The sequence below is a fragment of the Sardina pilchardus genome, chromosome 15, assembly GCF_963854185.1.
Source record: "Sardina pilchardus chromosome 15, fSarPil1.1, whole genome shotgun sequence".
In the NCBI taxonomy this organism is placed as follows: Eukaryota; Metazoa; Chordata; class Actinopteri; order Clupeiformes; family Clupeidae; genus Sardina; species Sardina pilchardus.
In genome coordinates, this window is record NC_085008.1 from 17,464,201 (window position 1) to 17,487,511 (window position 23,311).

The window sequence follows — 23,311 nt, forward strand, 5'->3', positions numbered from 1 at the left end:
CAGAGGTCCTTTGCAAAGAGAATTGAAGTCACCCTTAATGTGTATTGCATGTAGGCCTAATATAGCTAATACATCCGTATTAATCAGTATTATGAATGGAAGCGAGTAGACCCGACTTGCAACATCTCAGCAGGGCACGCACCTGCCTTAGTACGCCACCGGCCAGTGCGGGTGTGTTTTTACACATTCGAATATACATTTTCATAATTGAATGTCTAATTTTTATATCTGTTCGAATATACATTCGAATTTAGAATATTCGTTGCCAGCCCTAGTGTGTGTGTGCATCAAACTGATGAGTTTGCTGATACAGCTGTGGTGCGGTGAGCAGAAGAGATCCAAGAATGAGACGGCAAGATGTTTGGGAAAGACAAATAAACATAAACCACTTTCCAATCACAGTGGAGTGGAGCTGCTCACCAGGAAAAACACACTTGGTGATTGCCATAAGCACACACCACGTGCCCCCACTATCTAAGGACACAAAGTTCAGCACTTGTTGGGAAAAAAAACAATCATGGTGGTAAACCGCCATCAAAGTTTTCTAAGAAAATTATGAACACCACGTCACGCTGACACACAAACCCTTGGGGATGATCCAACCCCAAGACCGTATTTGACTGAATCATCTAGACTCAAAAACATCATTCAAGTGACTGGGCACAGATTTTCTACTAGCATTGATGTAATCTACAATGTTGAAGTTACATGTAAAGTGGAACATATCGCACATGTCTTAAACTAACTTTTACATGCTCAGTAAAAATATTGAGGTGGTGTGAGAAAAAAGGAGAAAAGAATAGACACGACTTTGAGATGAGATACGGAGAAGAGTATATTGTGGTTTTTACTGCTGCAGGCCCTCAACCACAACTCTGCGCTGTCTGTCAACTGGGGCGTGTCCTGATTGTCTGCTGGAGAGAGCCGAGGACAAGCCACGCAGGCTCGATCGGCCAATCAGACTCAGCCAGCACAGGTGTTTATGAGGGGCAGGGTGTGTGGCCCATCCCCTGACTCAGAGGGAGATGATGCAAGGAGAAAGAGAAAGAAAAGTTGCTTGACAAGACTGAGGCATTCATGACACGTCAGAGAATAACGATTGCAAGAACAGACACTGGGCCTCTAGTTTGAAATGAAAGGGGGGATTTGAGACTGAGTCTATTTGAGTCCTTCCTCATGCCTGGCCTCTGGTAGCTCATAATGTTTATCACCGGCCTGATCAACCGGCAGATTCCACTGTATTCTCCTGTAGATCCTGTGTCACTATTAGTCCCACAGGCAGACGCTGCCATCTCGCCCTCTAGAAAGCAAGGAGATGTGCAGGAGCCTTGGGCCACAGGGGTCTAACTGCAGTAAAACAGTGACTAAATAACAGTAAGTCACTGTTTAGCCACAAACATAGAACGGAATGAAATAGAAGGCAACACCTATATATATATATATATATATATATATATTTACTTACTTACTCTTAAACATGCAATCCATGTGTACAGTTTATGTTGAATACATGTCTTGTCTATACCACTAAGGGAGATGCACAACTGTACACCAATAAATGCATTCCATTCTGACACAGGAAATGACTCACTCTTTAGCCATCAACACAGGATAAGGGTGACTATAGATATGCATTCTAAAAAAGATGTAAAAGATAAAGAGATAATAACATAATATGTTAATATCTTTTCTAAAAACATTTTGGTTTTCTAAAAAAGAGATTTCAGTTTGTTTTCATAAACTGTACAAGATGAGGAGATGTTGGTGTATTTATATACAAGATACAAAAAGTAAAGAGATTGTCATGTGTCAAGTGACTTTTTAACATGTATCTGTCTTTTTTCTCTCCAAGGGGTGGAAATCCTATCCATTACTGGTAAGACACAGAGCAACTTCCTCAGCTCTGCATCAGCTGTCAGGCAAGAGCTTCAGTGTTCGTCCACTGGGGCACTGTGCCCCTAAGTGCCCGAACAAATGGCCACAGGCTCACTTAATATGAACCACCTGATGGAGAGCATGGTCAGGCCATAGGAGTGCGTAAGTGGAGGTGATTAGATTGTAGTGATGCAGAAAAGTGAGGGGGGGGAAATAAGCCTCCAATCTTACCTTTTTTGATGATATGAGCTAAGATCAATATCAGCTTCTGTCTGTGGAGATACAAGAAAGCAACCATATTTCAGTAATTATCTTGCTCTTACTTACGCAAACAAACACACATGTACACTTGCACGCACCTGCGCACATGCACGCAAACTTAAAACTGTTTCAGCTTTGCTCAACTCATGCTTTAAGGCCATTTCTGTAAGCGAGTGGGGACCATGCTATTTTCTGCAGATCACTTGTTGGGTTGCAATGTTTTTTCGAAGTGTGGGTATGTATGCCACGGGGTGAGTGCATGTGCGTGCATGCTCCTTTTCCTGTTTGTTTGAGCAAAGTGTGGTTGCATGCATGCTGTTTAAAAAGGGCATGTGTGCATTTTGCGCGTTATGTTATTGTGTCGCGTGGAGGCCCAGGCCACCGTCAGCCCAGCAGCAGGCCGCCCAGAGAAACTAACCCCGGCCCAGGCTAAAATAAGCCCTACCACTAGCAGGGTAGAACACCCCTAGAACACCCCTAACCCCCCCCCCCCCCCCCCCCCACACACACACACACACACAGTCTGCTGGAGAGAGCTACTCCGGGCTATTTATAACGTTTTTTATAACTCAACAGAGGGCCCTCCACACTACAAACAAACACTCAACTGCCTCCACACACCATCTGAGGAGGACAGAGAAGGGGTCTGAAGAGGGGGAGCTGAGCTCTCTGGCTGGTGGTGGAAGCGTTTGGGGGGGGGGGGGGGGTGGCGGTGGAAGAAAGCTTACCTGTAAGAGGCCTCCATCTCCAAAGTGTAGTACCTCTAGAATGGTATCTGACTGGATGAAGGCTGTGGGGAACACAAGAAGCAAACTCTCGTGAGGATTTCAGCACATGTCAGCATCGCAACAAATGTGTGTGTGCGCGCGTGTGTGTGTGTGTGTGTGTGCGTGTGCTGTGTGTGAAATTCATTGGGGGGGGGGGGGGTGCTTTGGGAGTGTATCAAATTCAAACATGTATGCTGTCAGCAAACACAAGAAGTGGATGAGAAGAAGATCTGTCTGAACAACTACAACTGCTCGGATTCCCGCACTGACTAATAACCCCCTGTCTGGCTGCATGACAAAGCCACCTGACCTGTTTGCATGAGGTAGCCTAAAACTAAGGGGAGCGATGCATTTATCTAAAGCTGCCCTCATGTAATATCCACTGCAGGATAATGAAACTGTTTAGACTTAATTTCTTCCCTTCTTATGCAATGTTCTGCAACCATTACTGCGTGACCACACACACTGGCCAAACACCCCTGAACGCACAACGGGCCAACTTCAGGGGAAAGCAGTCCTGCTGTTGGTCATTTGTCACTCTGAGCTCATGGTTTTTGATAGTTAGATGAGGGTTTGGTAGACAGGCCTGCTTGACCTACTCTGCCAGGAAGGCAGCCTAGATTCACCAAGCAAGGGACTTCATTCAGGCTTGTGATTGTGAGTGTGTAAGTTTGTTATCTCCATTTAGAGATGCACTACACGAAAGCAAAAGGCTTTTCACAAATGTGAGGTGTGTGGGTGATCGTATTCAACACACACACACACTCTCCGCTCCTTTCCTCTACACAGGGCTCTCAGTGCTATTCTTAGTCAGTGGTGTGCTGTAACACTGGTAAGTTTATAGTGGCAGAGTCAGGTCTACACAAGTCACGAGAGTCACAGGGTGCCTCTCACACCCACAGGCACACACACGCACGCACGCATGCGCACACACACACACACACACACGCACACACACGGGCAGGCGCGTAGACTCACACACGGACGCATGCACGTGCGCACACACACACACACACACACACACACGTATGCACGTGTGCGCGCACACACACACACACACAGCTCAGTCATGTCTCTATCAATCGAATCAAAGGTCAGTCATGTCTGTATCAATCTAATCAAAAGGTGTGAGAAAGCACTAGTAAACCGCATGATCACTTCACAATCACAACCCTGCTCTGACTGAGCTGCATAGGCAATAGAGAAGTTTGCAGCAGTGCTGTCAAATGGCCGCGATGACAGGAGGGTTTCGGATTGAGAGAGCGGATCCACACCACACATCAACACCCATTGAGGAGAATCACGGTGGTCGCAGCAAGCTGGGGCGTTGGTCTGAGAGCACACCACTTTAAAGAGCGTCTTCACACATTAAAAGGCACTTAACACGTTTGGTCGCATCGTAACTCCACAGGCGACAGATTATAAGGCTTGGCCAGTGAGTGGCGACAAAGGAGGATTGGGAATCAGGCGATCACTGCTTTAGTGCAGATTCCAGAAAGGTTTTATTCCATTGAGCTTGCACTGGTGCCCAGAGACAATGACCAATTCTGCCTTTTTTTGTCCAGAAAAATGCAACATGCCATTCCCTGAAGGCCCAATGCGTGCACCCTTTAGATGGGGATGGGGGGTGCAAAAGAGCCAGATGCTGCTGATCTAGCAGAAAGAAAACTTCAGCTTTAGGTTAGGGGAGATAAAACATAGACACGCACACACTGGCATAATGGCGCGCGTGCGCGCGCACACACACACACACACAACAGCAGCATGGTCGTCTGAGTAACCCTCCAAGTGGGCTATCCGTACGATCACAAAGAGCTCAAGCGGAGCATGGAAAGAGGGCCCCACCATCACCTGGTTGCGGGGAGCCTAGAAGAATCTGATCTATGGCCACAACAAAAGCCAGTGGCGCATGCACTGCAGCGAGAACAGAGTGTTCCGTTCACGACAGAGACAAAGGCTTGCGCAATCAAATTGATCTTCTCTCTTGTGATCCCACTCGCTTTTTTTGCAACGAGATGCTACATTTGAAAGATTATGGATATTGTATACAGCTGCCAGTGGCTGAGCGCACAAGGCAGACCTTTAAAGCAGGAGAAGCGCAAGTCGCTGACAGCGCAGGTCAGGGCTATTTTAAAAGTTACTATCAGACGTTAGTAGCGGTTTTATGATCTGTGCTAAACTCTGCTCCAGGCACTGCAGAGCTTTGGAGGAGATCAATGTGGTAAGTGCTAGCGCACAATGCAGACAAACGCCCATCATCAACCCGTCAGTCGTTCCAAAAGACTGCAAATGCTTGGTCCTTGCCCGTACATGAAAAATAAGGCCTTTTCAAAACAAGTAAAGAGCACAGTGGCAGGAACATTCGCTCAGTTATGGGCAAGAACTATTCATGGATTTCGTCAGGTCCCTTTCCACAGGTGTATAAAATCAAGCACCTTGATTATCAATGCAGCAGACTGCATGGTGCTTGATTAATTCACCTGTGGAAAGGGACCTGATGAAACCCATGAATAGACTAACTTCAAATAGGGAATATTCTACAGCAGCACTTGAGCCTAGGAGGGACTCCCACCAAGCATGATTCTGGACCATAACAAGCATGAGGTGTGGCCCTGGTGTATGCATTCTGGAGCTGTGTCTGTCTGCTGTGTGTGTGTGTGTGTGTGTACGTGTGTGTGTGTCTGAGGGTAAAGGGTAAAGAGAGAGGTAGAGGTAGGCGGGGGGTGGCCTGAGGGCTGGGGGTTTGTGGTTATCAAGTAGTAGGATCGGCCAGGAAGTGCACACGTGACAGCAGGGTGTGGAGAACTTTCACTATCTTGCAGGCGCTGAACTTTATCACGTTCAAAAGTGCAGACATGCAGCAAATTGATACTGTATCACACTTGTGGAATATGGTCAATTCATCTCCTTTTGTTCAAACCTTTGGGCTACGATGTGAATGTGGAGCCAAGGAAAAGAAAGATGTGGACCTTGAAACAAAAAGGGCAGGACATTTCTCAAGCCTATGTTTAGAGCAGTATTGAAGGATCTGTATCAAACACATGCTAGTTTTTCAGTAAAAGCAAACAAAGACTCAAAACTCAGAGTGAGCATGTCTTTTTTCCCCAAATGAGCAAAGCCTTAGGGAAGAAAGATTAGGACTTTGGTCTCGTGCCAAAAATCTTAGGTTTAAAAGTAACTCATTATATAGCCTATGGCCAAGGCATGTGCTTTGGTGAGGAAGAATATGCCCAGGATTGCAGTTGCCCTCCAAATGTTTTGGGAAATCCAGGGTTTTTGGTCCGGCAAATTCTCGCTCTGCATTTCCTGCTTGTGTAAGTAGCTAAGGGCCAGAGAAAGGCGTCGCAGGATCAATGTGTGGTCTGTCTTTGGTCTATCATGGAGGGGACAAACGACAGAGGGACAGCTGGGACACTTTAAAGTCATTACTTCCAAATGCCTTGGTTGAGACATTGAGAGATTAGGGGAGAGGGAGAGACGGAGAGAGAGAGAAGGATTTCATTTGCATGGACTGTCTAGGTCTAACCCTTTGAAAATGTGAGTGTTTGTATTGAATACCAACAGAAAACTAAGCAGGCCAGCTGTAAACATGAGGGTCTTTGAAATACTGTCAGTCGTGGAATGCGTACACATTCAGACTAGAAGACTGAACATCCAAGTGACTACAAAGCCTTTTCTTAAAAAAGGAATGCATTTTGCATGTAGCGTTACTGTGCAATAACCACTTATCTCATGGAGGGCCCTCTTTCTCTCGTCGGTCAATGACTGGTGCATCTGACTGTGACCACCATAGGATGGGAGTTAGAGGATGCTTATTCACAGGCCTGATGAGGGAACACTTAGCCTAACCATTCTCATGTGCCATGCATTTGTTTCCACTCTTGTCTCACTGGGGTCTTTGTTACTGAGCATATATGCAAAAATTAAAACAGCACACGACACAGAAACGCCCCATTCAAACTGCCAAATCCTGTGTGCAATGGGTTGCTTATATCCCTCAGACTCTATGTGAATGATATCTATGCAAATTACACAAATACAAGCTCCTCTTGCTGGACAACAAACCTAAGGTGTTAACAGCCATTCCATTCTAATCTACAACCCAGGCTGCCATTAAAGAGTCCCCTTAACCAGACCACAGCACATCAACCCAGTGCAATTTATTGCCCAGATCCCCAGTAGTGCATTTGGGTTCCTCCACTTCCCTAACTGAGTTTAAACCTCAGTAAGAGATGAGGACGGAGATCATACATCCTGACTTGTGTACCCTATATCTTGAAGCCTATCTCTACAGCGACAAGAATAGAACCACTTCCCAAAACTGTATATCATCACAAAGTCACGACAATATGTCTCTACACACTTAGTCAGGAGGACTCAGGAAACTACTCTGAACTAGACTACTAAGAATAAAACCAGGGAAACAGTGGTAGACAGTCGTTGGAAAATGCTACAAACCATTAGTGCCATACCAAAATATATTTTTAGAAGAAAAAGAACGTCGAGTCATTTCTCAGACAACGATGAGTAAAATACATTCTTGTTCACCTCAGCCTTGCTGCCGAGTATGTTTACTGTACTGTAACTTCCCATTAGTTTCCGACAGAGAACAAGATTGTTTATGTGACAAACAATTTTCAGCTTACGTGTAACGTTACCCAGCTGTCTGGTTACGTTACTAGTTGGCATAACATTAGCTGACAGCTCAAACTATAGGGGCTAACTCACGTTAGCTGTTTTTGTTTATTTCAAAATACCTGTATTATTACCCGCAGTATTGGCAGCGCTATGTTATCAAAGACAAATTCAACGCATTCCTGTCACGGAATGAAATGTAGTCCAACTTGAATTCAAGAACCACTGTGGCTAGAGTGCTGTAAATTAAATTTAGAAGACCTCAGATCAGCTATGAGCTAACTAGCACAAGAGTTTACATAGTAGTTGCCTACTTATTCCACACTAAAACAGCATACAGAACAGTAATTTAACTGTTCATCGTAACGGCCAAGTGAACCTGACACACCTTGCCAACTAACTTGTCACTTCACTAGTTACTGCCGAAGGCTGTCTGCTCCCCTGCTACGTTGGCTGACAGGAGGGCAATGCAGTAATGTTAGTCGAGGACATTCAGAAAATGAGAATCCAACTTCCCCAAGAGTTGAACTAACACAGTTAGCAGATAATTAGATTAGTCACTAAATGTCACTGTATTAATGACAATAGCCTGATACTGTCATATTAGGTGGTTAGTATTAAATCAGTTCCATTGCCAACATCGAGATTTAATTCACAACCATCATTTTGTGCTAAGCTAACCAGCAAGTAGTCAGACATGGTTAGCCAACATGAGCCAACTTGCCTTTTTTGTCTAACTATGGAATATGTCCAGTTACTCATGTGATAAATGACGACCATTTCATTTCATTCAAACACCATAAAATGCAAATCCACAACTATGATAGAAGTGCAACTGAGGGCCAAGACAGCCGAACTACCAGGGAGCTAACACACAGCTAACATCGGTAAAGTTGTGGCTCAGCTTGTTTTTGGCCACGGCGGACACGTCTCATTTCCCTCCGTAGGGCATGACAAGACGGCAAGGCTAACCTCGGTACCTCGGTCATACTATATTGCTAGCTAGCTAGCTATGTTACTTGGCAAGCTTAACAGTCAATAACATCGTAAATCGAAATTCACAAACATCTCACATACTAAATCTGACTTACCTTCTTTGTTTGATTGTGCCACATGGATACATGCAATAAATAAAATCCTCAAAACTGTCATGCATAATAATGTTGTTCTTTTTAAATGTACAAAACTCTGTGTACTTTCCTTGCTCGCCATGCTGATGTTTCACTATGAATACGACTGAGCTACTGTTTTCCAATATAAACACCCTTTCAGCCACGAGCCACCACGTGGACAACTTGAAAATTGCAGTTTATCCAAACTTTCGCGTTTTTAACTTCTCCAATCTACAATGCATTTTGGCGTTGGCGTTGCTGAACATAAATGAACGTTAATCCTTTGCATTAGGCCGTTTTCAAGTTATTTTATTCAAGAAACCGGCTGGTATACGTAGGCTAGGCTATATGGACACGTTGGCCTAAGTGAAGACATCTTAGTTGTGGAAAGGGTTGGTGTGCTTGACAACCACTCTGTTACCAATGTCAACACGACAAGCGATTTCACTGTAGCCTCCAGAACGGCTCATTACTGCCTGGCAAAATATTATAAATTGAGCTATTTCTGGTGTGCTTGCTTGTTCTGAATTTGAATAACCACTCTTTTGCAGCAATGACATCGCCAGGTGAAGTGTGCAGTGACAGTGAAAGAAGACACGCAACTGAGGATCATGATTTGAATACACTCATCTCGTCGGCCCAGTGGCTTTGGCATAATGGGCTGAAGCAAAGTAAACTCAGCTTGAGTCAGATCCTGCCTACTATCAGCTTTAAGCACAGTGAAGGTAGGCCTAAACCAAATGCAAAACGCAAACAAAACCGATTAGAAAGTAAAGTAGCCTGAAGGACGCGTGCTCAGATGTTTTAGTATGCCATTTTCGCCCATAAATGTTAGGGTTTGAAATGTTGTCATTGCAAAATATGAAATGCCTTTACTGTTGCACTGTTGTCAGTTCTGCAACTGACAGATGTGACGAAATGTTCTGATCGGTGGCCTGTGTTGATTGTTCTCTCCAGACTATGTTCACTCTTTGGGGAAATCTGTCTCCTCCCTGTATAGTTGTGGAATGTTCCCACAGTTCACCATACATGGAGCTGTCTACAATGTAGGGTTGCCTGATACCAACATCATTTTATATTCGCATATTTTATTAGCTTGCATAACCAGTTTGACACTGATTTATGTGATGGTTGTCATGTCTGTCACTGTTAACAGATCACAGCCTCTCAAGACAATTTGGAGAAAGTCTGTACAAGACTGGAGAGAACAGTGAATCAGTACCAGCAGAGGATGAACTGGCTAACGACTGGAAGTAGGCAGCTTTTTGGTGTGATCCAGGAGAAAAGGGTCACAGTCATAGTAGACTTCGGAAGATGTCCCTCGATAGCACATCAACAGGCCAAGAAGGCACTGAGTCTGGTAATCCGTGAACAAGTCTCACAGATCAACTCATTCAATATTATTCAGTAAGGATGATTCATTATTAGAAATTAGGAAAATGTAAATACCTTCTTATAATGTCCTCTCCATTGTATGGTTGTAGAACTACAGTCCATACTACAGAACTACAGAACTTAAGTCCAAAGCGACTTAACACTAAATTCAATAATAGTTTCAAATAAAGTTGAAAAGGCACAGGCCTACATAAGCATAATAATAATGATAATAACAACAAGATCAGTAACCATATCCAATATCAACAATGAACGTTTTCATATTAATAAACCACAAGCATACCAACCATAACTCTGTAAGACAATTCATAATTTACTTTCACCCTACAGTTCAGGCATGCATGTGAATGCATGGAGGAGGAGAGTGGTGGACACTAGTGTGGAGAATCTACAGTCTGCCATAGATTGGTTGTGGGCCTTACAACCTGAAGACTCTTGTCTGAGTAACACAGCTAATGCTCTTTTAAAAGCAATGGAGGACATGGTGAGGCCTTTTCCTTTTCTGGTTGCGGTTTTTCATTTGTGAATTAGAGGCCAGGAAATGTTCCCATAAAATGTATTTTTAAAGATTCACTGTGCTCCACTGTTGTGAACTGTTTCGAAATCAAATCTCATTTTAATTTTCCTGATCATCACATATGCCAGTTTTAGTGATCAGAAACCACAAAAACATGTCATTGTTTCCATATCAAGAACAATTTGAGACTTCAGTATGTACTTTGAATACTTAAGCATTTAGGAACACTTCCTTATGAAATGCCTGGTGTCTGTCCACATTCTGACTAATGACTCACTAATGCCATGACTCTCTCTTTGGATGTCAGACTGAGGCAGTCTATTTGTTTGCTGCTGGAGATTTTTGGGATGAGGACATTACAGATGTGCTGGGTAATTGGCCAGTTGACATTGCCTGCCCTGTACACACAATATCATTCAATGCTAAAGCAGAGAAAACCATGTTGGCCTTGAAGCATTTGTCTTTTTTATCTGCTGGTAGGTAAGTAATTTTCCACTTTGTCATTATGTCCAATAAAAACTTGACTTATGGGTGTCAGCTGGATGAAATCATCGATGTGGATGGTGTACTAAACATGTGTCCTTCCACTCATACTGGTTGTTCAGGTTTCATGCGTTTGCTGAAATGAGTATATTTGTGGATGAACTGTGTGACTCATCACTGAATAAAGCAAGGTGTGAGGCGTCCGAGGTTCCCACTGAACTGCTAGGCGGAGTGCCGACAGGTAAACAATAACATAACATGACACACTGGGGACAGGTAGGTAACAAATACAAAACATAAGGCTGACAGGTAAAAATGATATAACATTACATAACACACTGGGGATGGCCAGTTGTCTAATGACGTAAACAAGCAAGAGCTCCCCAACCCTTTACAGAGGAATCAATTAGTTGATCAGCAATAAATCAACCAGTCTACGGAAGTAACAAATCAATTCTACAGTCAATTCATAACCCTTGACATATTGAATTTCCTTGTCAGTTTAGGCAGTTAAGCCTGTGTATTATAGACAAGGTTTCTATTTAAGGGCTAAAGATAGCAGTAGATTTACATATGCTTGTTGGTAATGTGGTTGGTAGTGCAGTGTAGTATTTTCTTACAAAGAATAATGGTCTCAGCTGTTTTTATAGCTAACAACTCTGTATGCATCTTTCTTCCGAAGGCAACTAATGGCATTAGGGTTTAATATGCAGCCAAAAGTCAGCAACTACCTTGCTATAATCAAGATTGTTCAGCCAGTTTCGGTATCTCTTAACGGGTTGATGATGTATGTGCAGAATGAGTCAGAAATGTTTGTTAACCCATTCAACTCCTTTGTTAAGGGTGTGGAGTTCGAGAGGATGTCTATCTGGTCTGGAGTGAGAAAAGACAGGCCCTTCAAATCAGAGATCAAATCCAAGCCATTCTGTTAGAACTCTTCCCTCCAGAACCTAAATCAGGTGAGCTGTTCATCCCATATCTATCATATCATACCATATCATAATGTCATCCCCCAGTACACTGTCCTGTATTCATGGGTTTCGTCAGGTCCCTTTCCACAGGTGTAACACATGTAATTGATTAATACACCTGTGTAAAGTGACCTGATGAAACCCATGAATAGTACTATACCATCTTAGATTGTAATGTTCCATATATCATGTCACACCATACCATACCATACCTTACCATACCATACCACATCACTCTGCTCCATGCTATAGAGATTAGATCATTTGAAGAAATGTGATGCGATGTGTAATGATTTCTTCCACAGAAGCAGATATGCTGTGTAGCTGTACCTCAGAGTGTGCCCTGAGCTCCAGACAGTGGCTCGAGCTGTTTGGACTGAAGGCGCAGAAGCTGACTCCTTACGACGCTCTTGCCAGCTGTGCCTTTCACCACTCTGATGGCGTTGTTGACATCAAAACCACGCCAGCCGATGAGAGTCTCCAGTCAGATGCTGTGAGTATCCTGATTTAGAACGCAAACTTCCTTCTAGGCAGGCTGAAGAGGATGAGAGCATTGTAGACTCAAAATGCAACACTTTGTTCTTCGGCTGGTCCCTTTCTCTCACCACCAATACTACGTGTTTGAATGAGAAGAAGTTTGTCTGTGTTGTTTGTTTAAAGGACATAATTCCATGTTCTTCTTAACTGTATAGGTGACATGTAGAAAGCTGGTCAATGCTAAGTACTGCAGCCGATTTGTGCATATGCGTTGGAAGGATGGCTCTGTGGTTCACGTCTATGTCACCGCTGAGGAGTGCAGACAGTATGAGGAGAAGATGCACCAGGCATTGCTTATCCTACAGAAGAGGTATGGTGTGAGCACACAATCTAAAGCCCAATACAGAAAATGAAACACAGAATGAATGAATGAATGAATGAATGAATGAATGAATGAATGAATGAATGAATGAATGAATGAATGAATGAATGAATGGATGAATGAATGAATGAACGAATGAATGAATGAATGAATGCGAGTGATGCACTTTTAATTGGTATACAGTACATAAATTGTGCTTGTCTTCATGTGCATAACTTTGCTGCAATTCTTTTACAGAATAGATTGGTTGAGGAGTGGGAGCAGAGAGCTGTTTGGCAACATTCAGGAGGACCAGCTGTATCTCCTCCTTGATACCTCAGAGTCTATGCGGCGCCATCTGCCTTGGGTGAAAGAGAAGGCTCACCAGCTCATAGAGGTTTTCACTCGCATATGACTAACTGATTTATACAGTGCAAACAGCCCAGATGTCGGTCTCTCAGCAAACAGATTGTATCTCTTCGTATAGCCAGATTTAATGTTTAAATATACGTTCTTTGTTTTGGAGTGACTCCAGCAGCCCTTGTAATTACAGGAGCAGCTTTGCCAGAAGCAAAGAGTAAACATGTTGGGCTTTGGCACGAATTTGACACTGTGGAGGGACACGCTAACAGAGGTCAGCCCTGAGTCGCTGGCCAGTGCACAGCATTGGATTGACCAACTGACGGTGCGTTGATCCAAATAAAGGCCAGGACCAGGAGTCGTATGGTCAAAGTTCAGTGTGAGATATGAATGTTAGTGGTGGTTGTATCACGTTTTATATTGCTTTTACAGAATGTCATAAATATGAACGGGATTTAAATGCAACCATTCCATCGGAAACGTTTCCCTAAACACCAAAAATGATTCAGATGTTTGTGCTCCTCAATGCTGCCATTTCACTGTTGTATATATTTTGCATGTCTCCTCTTGATAAATCTGTCTATTTTTTCTATTACCAGGCAGGAGGCTCTACAAACACACTAGATGCTCTTACTTTAACCTTGGCTGATGAGGGCACTCAAGCTGTGTACCTGCTAACAGATGGGAGGCCTGATCAGGTATTTTATCTTACACCCGGACCAAAGGTTAGGCAGCATATACAGTCTTATCTCACAGAGAGGTCAGGTGGTTCTCTGTAAGGAAAGTACACAGTGACTGACACACTGTAATGCGTATGTACACTTAAATGCATAGAGAAAAGACACATTTAAAGACATATGAGATATAGACATATAGATATATGAGATGAATTGTACATTAGATTAGATTAGATTCAACTTTATTGTCACTGCACAACACACACAACTGCACAACAAAAGGCAGTTTGCGTCTAACCAGAAGTGCAAAAAAAAGCAGAAAAGTGTAATGTGATATACAAAGTATAGACAGGTGGTGCATAGACAGGACAAAATATGTAGTGCAGTGTAGACCGTAGTACACATTTGGTTTATAGAAGGTGGTAGGAGGAATAGAAGAGGCATATGTGTATGTGCACAGGTGCAGGGCAGGATAAGTCTAAAAATACTTTTCTGAGAAAAGAGTCGGCACACTTTGGAACGTCGGCACATTTAGGAAAATGCGCACAGGAAATAAGAATCACACTGATATTCAGGAAGCGTTATATTCATATTTATGAGTATTTGACAGCCATGCTATTTCCTATTCTTCAGCCTGCCAAAGACATTTTAGAACTGGTGAGAAGGAAGACCCCTGTGCCAGTTCACACCATCTCCTTCAACTGTGATGACCATGAGGCCAACAGCTTCCTGCATGAACTCTCCCAGCAGACAGGAGGCAGATTCCTCAGCTATTTCACAGACGCCGGGGACAATTATGCTCTTCAGAGGCCTTATGAGGTACGCGTTGAGGTGTCTTATACCGTTATGTTTTAATGTGTCTGTGCAAATTGCCTCTGGAGGTTCTCAAAAGCCTAAAGTCTAAAACTGGGCTGGACCTTCTGTAAAACAGAGCACCAGCTTGTCCTTCATGTTGTCTTAAGCTGTTGGTTGATGTTATCATCAGTTTAATGTAGAATATGGATTGGGTAAAATGAAAGTGAAAATTCATTGTCCAAAAGAATGAAGACCTCCAGATTTTGGAGACAGAAATGGAGGAAGGGAGGAGAGCCCTTGAGAGCGTCATCAGACTCCGTGCTGAGTGTGTCCTGTTGGATGCTTTCCATCATCACAAGAGCGGCACAACCCAAAGGCAAGTGAAGTAGAGTGGCCTTTGGGCGTGAGCAAATTACTTAGTTTCTTATTGTTTTTATTGTATTTTATTATATTTATTTCTGCTGTATCTATCCAGGCCCTTCTATTACGTCAAACAGCAGTCTTTCCAAAGAAATTCAGGCGAGCAGCAGTCCAATCAGCTCAAGTCTGCAAGATGTGCAGGTCAGAGAAACATGTTAACAGTAAACAACAAGTCACTGTACTTGCCAAACCTTGTTTGCCATTCGCTGAATCAAATGCCTTCGAATCATGTCCAGCACAAAGCCCTTTGTGTTTTTAACGGCCCTTTTACAACTCTCCTGGCTGCTGTGTGTGCTTATTGTTTTAGCTCAAACAAAATCCAGCTTGCTTAGGCTCCTTTCCAGCAGTGGCAGTGTGGGTGCCAGAGCTCCACTTCACAGTGGCAAAGTCCCTGATCAGGGTTGGCTACTTCCCGAGTCTCTGGAACTGTTTCAGACGAATGCTGATAAGCAGATGCAAGTCCTTCACAGTGAGTGAAAATACACATGTAAAATCCATAATGAGTCATCATGACTTCACTGGCTCATAGATAATGTGTGCTTCTTCAGAAAAAAAGTATGTGTGTGAAGGATTCCACAGAACACATATTGTTTAATTCCATGTAAGCTGAGGGCTTACAAGGAACTATTTTTCTGATGTTTCTGCTAAGGGCCTACGTGAAGAGTTGTTTGTCCATTAAATGAAGAGAAAACAAGCATTGCACTTGGCTATTTTGTATCCTCCATGTTTAAAGGGCTTCTTGTGACCATTTTGGCAGTCAGCACAAGTGTCCAATTAGGTTGTGATTATAAATCTCAAGGGGCAATTGTAAAATATTACATGTGTACTGTGTTGTTGATGAGGGGGGCAGAAATGACCTTGCTTAATCAGGCAATGGTGACCACTCTTTTTAATTGCCTTAAATTACCCTGATTATGATTTAGGCTACAGCGGACGCTGAATGCCCTGATCCAGATTAACTGTTTTTGCCAATGGGTTTGAGGCATTCAAAAAATGTTCTTTGTTTTTGAATTGAGGATAAGCTCATAATGACAATATAATGGTAAGATTTATGAGTCACTGGGCTGTTAAGCTATCACTGTGTTTTTTCCCCCTGCATATTGAATTCAGGGCTTGGAGAAACATCGAACAAAATCAGAAGAAAAAAACAAAAGCAGAGAAAACCCAAGGCGTGAGTACTGCGTCTGCTATTGAAGGCATTAACATTGTAACTGAACCCGGGAATAGTGGAACATGCTAAAAAAAGGGGGGAAAAAGCAAAACAGAAGCACTTCATCAATTAATGTTTGCTGTGTTTTCCTTCCCTCCAATGCTGTAGGTCTCTGGATGTGTCAACAGCAGAGTGGTTGAAGGCCAACAGTCTGGTTGCAAAGAAGCTCACTTTATCAGATGCCGTGGCACCAGCTGCCATAGCTCACGATGCAAAATATGTTCCCATGCTGGAAAAGCATGTTTACTCAAAGGTCTTTGATGAGGTAAGGATCATTGCTCTTATTGTGTCTAACTTGAACCACTGAAGGTCAGTCATTGAGGATGAAAGTTGTTTTTAAAGTGAAAGTCACATGGTTATGGCAGTGATGTCAAGGACACATTACACTGTTTAATGTTTGTGTTGTGTTGTGTGTAGTGTAGTGGGTAGACTGTGATGGAAACTGATAGTGAGCTTGGAGAAAACCTTTTCCATTCCATTTTCTGTCTCTAGGGGGCAGTGCTGTGTCAGACACAACTGTATCATCAGTTCAGTTCTGTTGAGTGATAGACAGGTGCAGTGAAGGACCTTTGTTCCATTTTGTCTGTTTTTGTGGCAATATCATCAAATACAGTAGAATAAAAAGCTATTTATTTATTGTACTAAAGGAAAGTTGATGTGTCAACTAACATGAATATCTATAGAAATGTTTACTAAAGAAGTGCATATTGCATTTGATGTTGTTGTCAACAGAACAGTGGTTTATCATGTGTATAATCTAATCCACGGAGGCATGCGGTCCACAGGTGCTTGCTCTTCTCATTGCATTATCAGTCTGCCTGAGGACACTTTACAATGGGAAAAGCACAATGGATTATTTTGTGCTTTTTGTGTTTCATTTCAAAGAATTTCATTAAAATGCAGGAGCATGTAGCTGCCTATTGTTATTTGTTACGATGCTGCTTTTGAATGGCACGAAGCACATAGACACAAGGATCCTTCAGACAATCGCATGCATGGATTCATGTCTGATTGCGGCACAGGTTGCAATATGTGGCACTCTATGAGCTAGAGAGGCAACAGATGTGTCTTCCATGGAGCCGTCACAGAGGCCATGTCTCGCCATGTCTGTGGTTCCATTGTGCCATTTTACTCAAGTTCAAAGCAATACACACAAATCCATTCACAAAGTGTGGTGTACATATCTGCTCAGAGACAGTAGGCTTTTGTTAAGGTGTAAATGTGTTTGTCTGTGTGTGTGTGTGTGTGTGTGTGTGTGTGTGTGTGTGTGTGTGTGTGTGTGTGTGTGTGTGTGTATGTAAATCACAGGTACTTCACCTGGCCCATATCAGCAAAGGTGGCACACAGAGACTAACTCTGATCAACCCTTTATCTATCGACTTGGAGGACTACAAATCTAGACTGAGCAATGCTCTGCAGGCCTTTGAGAGGTGTGTGTGAGTGTGTGTGAGAGAGAGAGAGAGAGAGTGTGTGTGTGTGTGTGTGTGTGTGTGTGTGTGTGTGTGTGTGTGTGCGCTTATGTGCTAGGAGGATGTACCAAGTAGTCTGTGAGTATGCATTTGAATAGGCATAAATGAAAGGAATATGAGAGGTGTGTGTGCCATGTAATAATATCTGAATATTTGTTTCACTACCAGTTCATGTTAGCGATGTGAAATGTATGTGAATTTCAATTGGAAGGATATTGGGTTTTAAAGTATCTCATCACTTTGTAGTGGGAGAGCCAGCACTTGGCTTAAATCAATATGCCTGCTCCAATCATTGAGCAATGCAATTGTTTCACCGTGTGGACTGCATTGTGAGTTATAGAGAGAGGGATAATGAGAGAGAAGGAAAGCGAGGGGGGGGGGGGTACCCTCTTGAATATATTACTCCTTTGAAAAAAAAAATGTTTCTCTACAATAGACGCCTGGACCTGATTGTTTGGAGAGCCTTGCCACAGGAAGAAAAGGACAAGTGAGTAACACCTCTCAGACCCAGTTTATACACTGTTATTGATCAAGATGATTGATGAGGGTCAATAAGCCATTTAGGATTGGAGTGGGGCGTAGCGGTGGGCAGTCAAGGTGTGCCGTTGGGAGTTCATCTCATACTGTATGTTGGGCTGTGTGTTGTGGAGGCTTGGCGGGGAGCCAGTGGCCTTCGGGGAGCGGCGTGGGGTCCAGCTGCAGGTCCTGGAGAGGCTGGGCTGTCCGATAGCCCTGGAGGAGCTGCGTGAGCTGGAGGAGCAGATCCAGATGGGGCACGGCTTCCTCCGGCAGGCCTCCGACCTGCAGGACGTCGCCAGGCAGGCAGCCAGAGACGCAAGGGCAGCAGTGAGTATCAACATCCACGGAGACGTACTGTATGTGGACACTGAACGACTAAGAGTTGGACTCTTAGAGCTCAGTCTGAGTTATTGGATTTTTCTGTGTCCATCTAGTCTGAAGCTTTAACTTGGAAAGACCAATTCAGTGATATAGTTTCCTTTTGGTTTGGTTTCGATATAATCTGAAAGCATTAGGGCTTTGGAAATTGGCTTTGCCAATCAAAACCCTGAAGGGTGACCAAGTCATTTGTGGTGCGTGGAGATGAAAGCCACTTGAGATCTGGTCACAGAACTTTGTCTGAAGTTTTGAGTCTGTTTTGGGTACATGTTGTTCTCTGCAGTCTCCATGTCTGCCACTGACTCACACTGAGGCCTTGCCCACAAACCTCAGTGGTCAGAGTGCCTAATTTAGAGGACGACGACTATCGTGGTATGTTCCTCCTTTCGTCAACTTACTTACTGTGCGCAGAGCCAGTGAAATTGGAATTGAGCGGTCACACAAAGAGTACAGACCAAAGGACGTCCAAAAAACATTTAGAAGATTTTGTGGTTAGAGCGTGACACAGGCACAGTGGTTTCTTCAGAAACTAGATACAAGATGCCATACACAACTCTGTTACTCTAATATAGACAAAGACTGGCCTAGACACAAGATGTCATAAATACAACACCACACATACAGTACATACACAGACAGCCTGTAAATGTCCTAAAATAAATTCAGATAATACCGGTAAGCACAGTATGACAGTAATGGGCCTCACAATGTTTTCTGTATATACCACAAAAACAAATTGAACAGCAGTTGGTGGATCATCATGCAGAATTCGGACTGTTCCTTCATAGCAAGTTAAACAGGGCTTGTCTGCTTTTCCAGTTGAGTAGTTGTCCTCATCCTCTCCAGCAATGGTGTTGTATGGAGAAACAGATGCACCTTTCTTCAGCCTGCTATATTAGGCACTGTTATAAAAACAGTCTGTCTCCATCTGAGAGTGAAGGGCTGTTAGGTGGAGAGGTTGTTTTTAAGTCCAATCACCCCTGATGGCTTATCAGACACAGGGGCAGAGGCATGTCACGGTCCGTATACAGGCACAGCCACACACGTGTGTGTACACACACACACACACACCCCCCCCCACACACACACACACACACACACACACACACAGATTTAGACACAGATGTAGACACACATTTACTAGCATTCAGATAAAGGTAGTAAATAGAAATGTCACTGTTTTCATTGTGTTTGCTTTATTTTGTGTCATAAATAGAAATGTTGACATGATTTGTCTGCCTCTTGGACCCTGAACTCGACGTGACCCTCAGTATACTTTCCTGACTCTTGCTTTCCCCAGACCACCAACAGTAGCCTTAAGGAAACACTGTCCAAAAGCCAGAGAGAATCCCCCAAAAGACCCTTGGATTCTCTGAGGGGTCAAAAGGTCGTTGCTTGCTCAGAGGCCAATGGGGTCTACTACTCAGGCGAGTCTGTCTGCTCTCATCCCATCACAACTCTGTTTCATTTGGCAGTGACCAACTGACCATTTCTCTCCGTACCTCACAGCATCTCTTACATATCAGCCCAGTCACCCAAAGACAACCTCTATTCTCCTACTAACACCCTGTATGTATCATTCATGTGGGATCATTATGTCATTATGTGTCTTGTTTCCTACAACCTCTAGTATCTTTCCAAACTGTCTTAAGAAACGTTACTGGGCTCAAAAGCTATATATTTCAGGTGCTCTTTGGATGGGAAAATACTGAATATTCAAAACAAACACATTTCCTTTTGATATACTGTAGTTTAAAAACCTCTATCTCTTCATACTTTCATGGCTTTGGTCATTTTAAACCTTTAAAATCTGTGACACGTTTCAACATCAAGTCATCATCATTTCTCTCCAAGTCCTCGTCTCACTTTTCACTCATCTGATTTTAGATAGATAGATAGATAGATAGATAGATAGATACTTTATTGATCCCCAAGGGGAAATTCAAGAAAGATTTTGTCACAAGGAGCGGCCTGGCCACCAACTCAGCATATGTTTAATTGCGAGTTGTCTCATATACCACAGGCATTGCTAGGAAGCGTTTGCCTGGGAAGAGAGTCAAGGTCGATTTGAGCAGCGGGACCTGTGAGGTCGTAGCCCTTGGCGATGTGCTGACAGTAGGAGGCAGTGGACCCTGTCCTCCTTTGGCGGTAAGACCCAGCAGTTATTGTTTGTGGTTAGTGAGGTTCCCCCTTCACTGTGAAGTGCTTTGGGTGTCTTGTGCTACATAGATACAGTGTGTTGTTGTTCTTATGATGCAATGATGATTGAATGATTATGATGATGATGATTAGCACCAAATTAATTACACACTCACACTCAGGCATAAAATCTGCAAATGCCTTTTTCGGGATCGAGAGACAGAGATGACTTTACCAGTTTTGTCCATGACCTGAATTTTGATGTGCAAGTGAGACCCTCCAGATGCACTTGATGTGCACTTGACCTGTGATGGAGTCTGCCTGATTGACATCGTAGGTAGCGGACTATGTGTTGGTGGCCGCTGGGACAGACGACCTGGGTGACCACTTTGTGCCGGGAGTTGTCATAGCAACCCCTCGTCGTTTGGAGGCTGCGGACAAATTGTTCACCATTCTCAAGTACAACAATAAGGAGGTACCTATGAGTCATGTGCCCAGTCCCCACCTCAAAATTTAAGACGGCCACTGGAAGGCAAATACATACAACGTGGCAATTGCATGTCAAGGACACTTACCTGTGCTTGGTGTATTGACTGTATTTTTACCATTGACTGTTGCCTTTTTGCAGGTACACACTCTACGCAATAAGATCATCAAGATCAGCCAGGCTAGATACCAGACCACTTGTCATAGGCTTAGACAGCTCCACGTGACCAGAAAGAGAAAGTAAGAGAGACTCTTGAGTTGTGTTTACAAAAGGTGGTGTGTGATGTGAGCATTGACATGATACTGTCAATAATTAAAACACGATAAATGGATTTGATATAAAAGCATTTTTGTCTTCATATCATTGAATTGTTTTGTTGATTTCATCCTAAAGGTGACATGTTCTTCCAAAGCAAGCCAGGGAGGGGAGAGGATGGACATTTGAATGAAACTAGGGGTCAAGTTCCAAGGAGAATGACTCCTTGTGTGACGGTTTTGTTTGAAAAAACACAACAAAGTTTATTTGCCATTATTCACTAGTCTGTGTCCCTACCTTGACCCTGATTGAGTGATTTGACAACTGCGTTCTGTCTGCTAGTATACATCTGTGTGTCTGATAGTGTCCATCAAGTCCTTACATTTCACAAGGAGTCCACGACTCGTAGTTTGTGGATGGAAGTGTCCTAGAAGTATCTTGTCACTGTTGTTGTCAACTGAGACAGAAAGGGAGAGTGAGAGAGGCTCCAATGTATACAGGCTGATGCATTCTGGGAAGTCCTGGGTCTTAAATACAGTGATTACCCCTGGCCTCTTGGACGTGTAAAGAGGCTTTGAACTGGTCTTAGGTCTCTGAGCACCTGGCCAGGCTCTTGACTCATGGGGGTTGGAGACACCACAGCGCATGCTGAACTGAAATGCTTTACTGTCATTGCGGGCCCTGAATATGCGATTATTTTCAGTCCTAAAAATGATAATAAAAAAATCCCTTTGCATTATGGTATTCTACTTTTTTCTCAACATTTATTTTAAAATCTTGTCAATTTCTCTCTCATGTTTTGCACACTTGTTTACCAGTGAGTCAGCATGTCTCAATGCTACACAGAGTGTCAAAGGAAGATGAAAAGAATCACATTAAATCACATACAGTGTTAATTGTGTCATCACTAATGTCATGGCTAATCTGAGATAATCCTCTGATGGTGGTACTGATTACTTCTCAATGTCTGGTTATTCTTGGTCACTCTGCTGAACATGACAGCTAGTAAACTATTTTTGGACTTGCCGCTGAACCACTATTAATAGACATTACTGGCAAAATCCTTTACCAGGGAGCGAGTGTTTGCTTCTGATTGATATCGGTGTGCTATTCAAAGCGATGCTTCAGCTATGTTTTTTCAAAGGTTTAGTTGAGTGTGTATTTCCACCATATAGATGAAGTTCTGTCATCCAGAATATTTGCAGTGTAATGCATTTCATAAATTCATAAAAAAAAAATAGCTCACCAAAACCCAAATGATTATTTTTGCCCTATCTGTTCTATTGAATGTGCTTCTCCGTTAAGGCTGTTAATCCTGTTACCCTACTCCATCTGTCACTATCAATCATCTTGGTTTGACACAAGAATCTTTGGAACTAATGAGTTTTAAATGTACCTAATCAAGGCTGGGAGGTGTGTGTGTGTGTGTGTGTGTGTGTGGGGTTGGGTGCATGGGGGGGGGGGGGGGGGGGGGGTGGTGTCCTACTATATGAAAGCATCTGATTTACAGTATCCTCATGCAGCTCAACTGTAGGGCCACACATTTAATGAGCCTTGGTCTAAAATGAATCGCTGGACAGATCAAAGAGGCACCTGGCTGGCTGTAATCCGGGATTAGTGGGACAACCCTGCCGATTGCCTTAAGGGCTTCTTCTCTGTCCAAGGATAGCAAGGCATTGGTTCGTTGATGTTAGATGGGAGGGTGGTTCTTTGTGGCTGTAAGCCATTGGCTGTAGTTCCCTCACATC

The 23,311-nt window shown here is 43.3% G+C and overlaps 2 protein-coding genes across 4 annotated transcripts in view; one reads left to right on the top strand and one right to left on the bottom strand.

The window, feature by feature from the left end:
• tmem131 (transmembrane protein 131) overlaps window positions 1–8,760 on the bottom strand; it is a 40,484-nt gene extending 31,724 nt beyond the window's left edge. For 2 of the 3 annotated variants that reach the window (XM_062555409.1, XM_062555408.1), the window contains exons 1-3: window positions 8,630–8,705; window positions 2,865–2,926; window positions 2,107–2,147 (exon numbers count right to left, since the gene is read on the bottom strand). In XM_062555409.1, the coding sequence (XP_062411393.1) occupies window positions 2,107–2,147; window positions 2,865–2,926; window positions 8,630–8,690 (164 nt within the window). In that variant the 5' untranslated portion in view covers window positions 8,691–8,705. Of the gene's footprint in view, window positions 1–2,106; window positions 2,148–2,864; window positions 2,927–8,629 lie in introns of all 3 variants that reach the window. The other variant, XM_062555410.1, reaches the window with a different exon arrangement.
• Window positions 5,120–21,846, top strand: LOC134101684 (von Willebrand factor A domain-containing protein 3B-like). The gene is made up of 27 exons (XM_062555411.1): window positions 5,120–5,124; window positions 9,202–9,375; window positions 9,608–9,696; window positions 9,807–10,057; window positions 10,376–10,529; window positions 10,870–11,042; window positions 11,168–11,286; window positions 11,888–12,004; window positions 12,322–12,509; window positions 12,709–12,863; window positions 13,113–13,251; window positions 13,408–13,488; window positions 13,814–13,912; window positions 14,525–14,710; window positions 14,932–15,062; window positions 15,162–15,247; window positions 15,414–15,575; window positions 16,217–16,277; window positions 16,425–16,581; window positions 17,625–17,746; window positions 18,222–18,272; window positions 18,436–18,631; window positions 19,983–20,104; window positions 20,701–20,830; window positions 21,159–21,296; window positions 21,450–21,547; window positions 21,702–21,846. The coding sequence occupies exons 2-27, from the start codon at window positions 9,204–9,206 to the stop codon at window positions 21,703–21,705; spliced, it is 3,381 nt and encodes a 1,126-aa protein (XP_062411395.1). The 5' UTR covers window positions 5,120–5,124; window positions 9,202–9,203; the 3' UTR covers window positions 21,706–21,846.
• The last annotated feature ends 1,465 nt before the right edge of the window (window positions 21,847–23,311 follow it).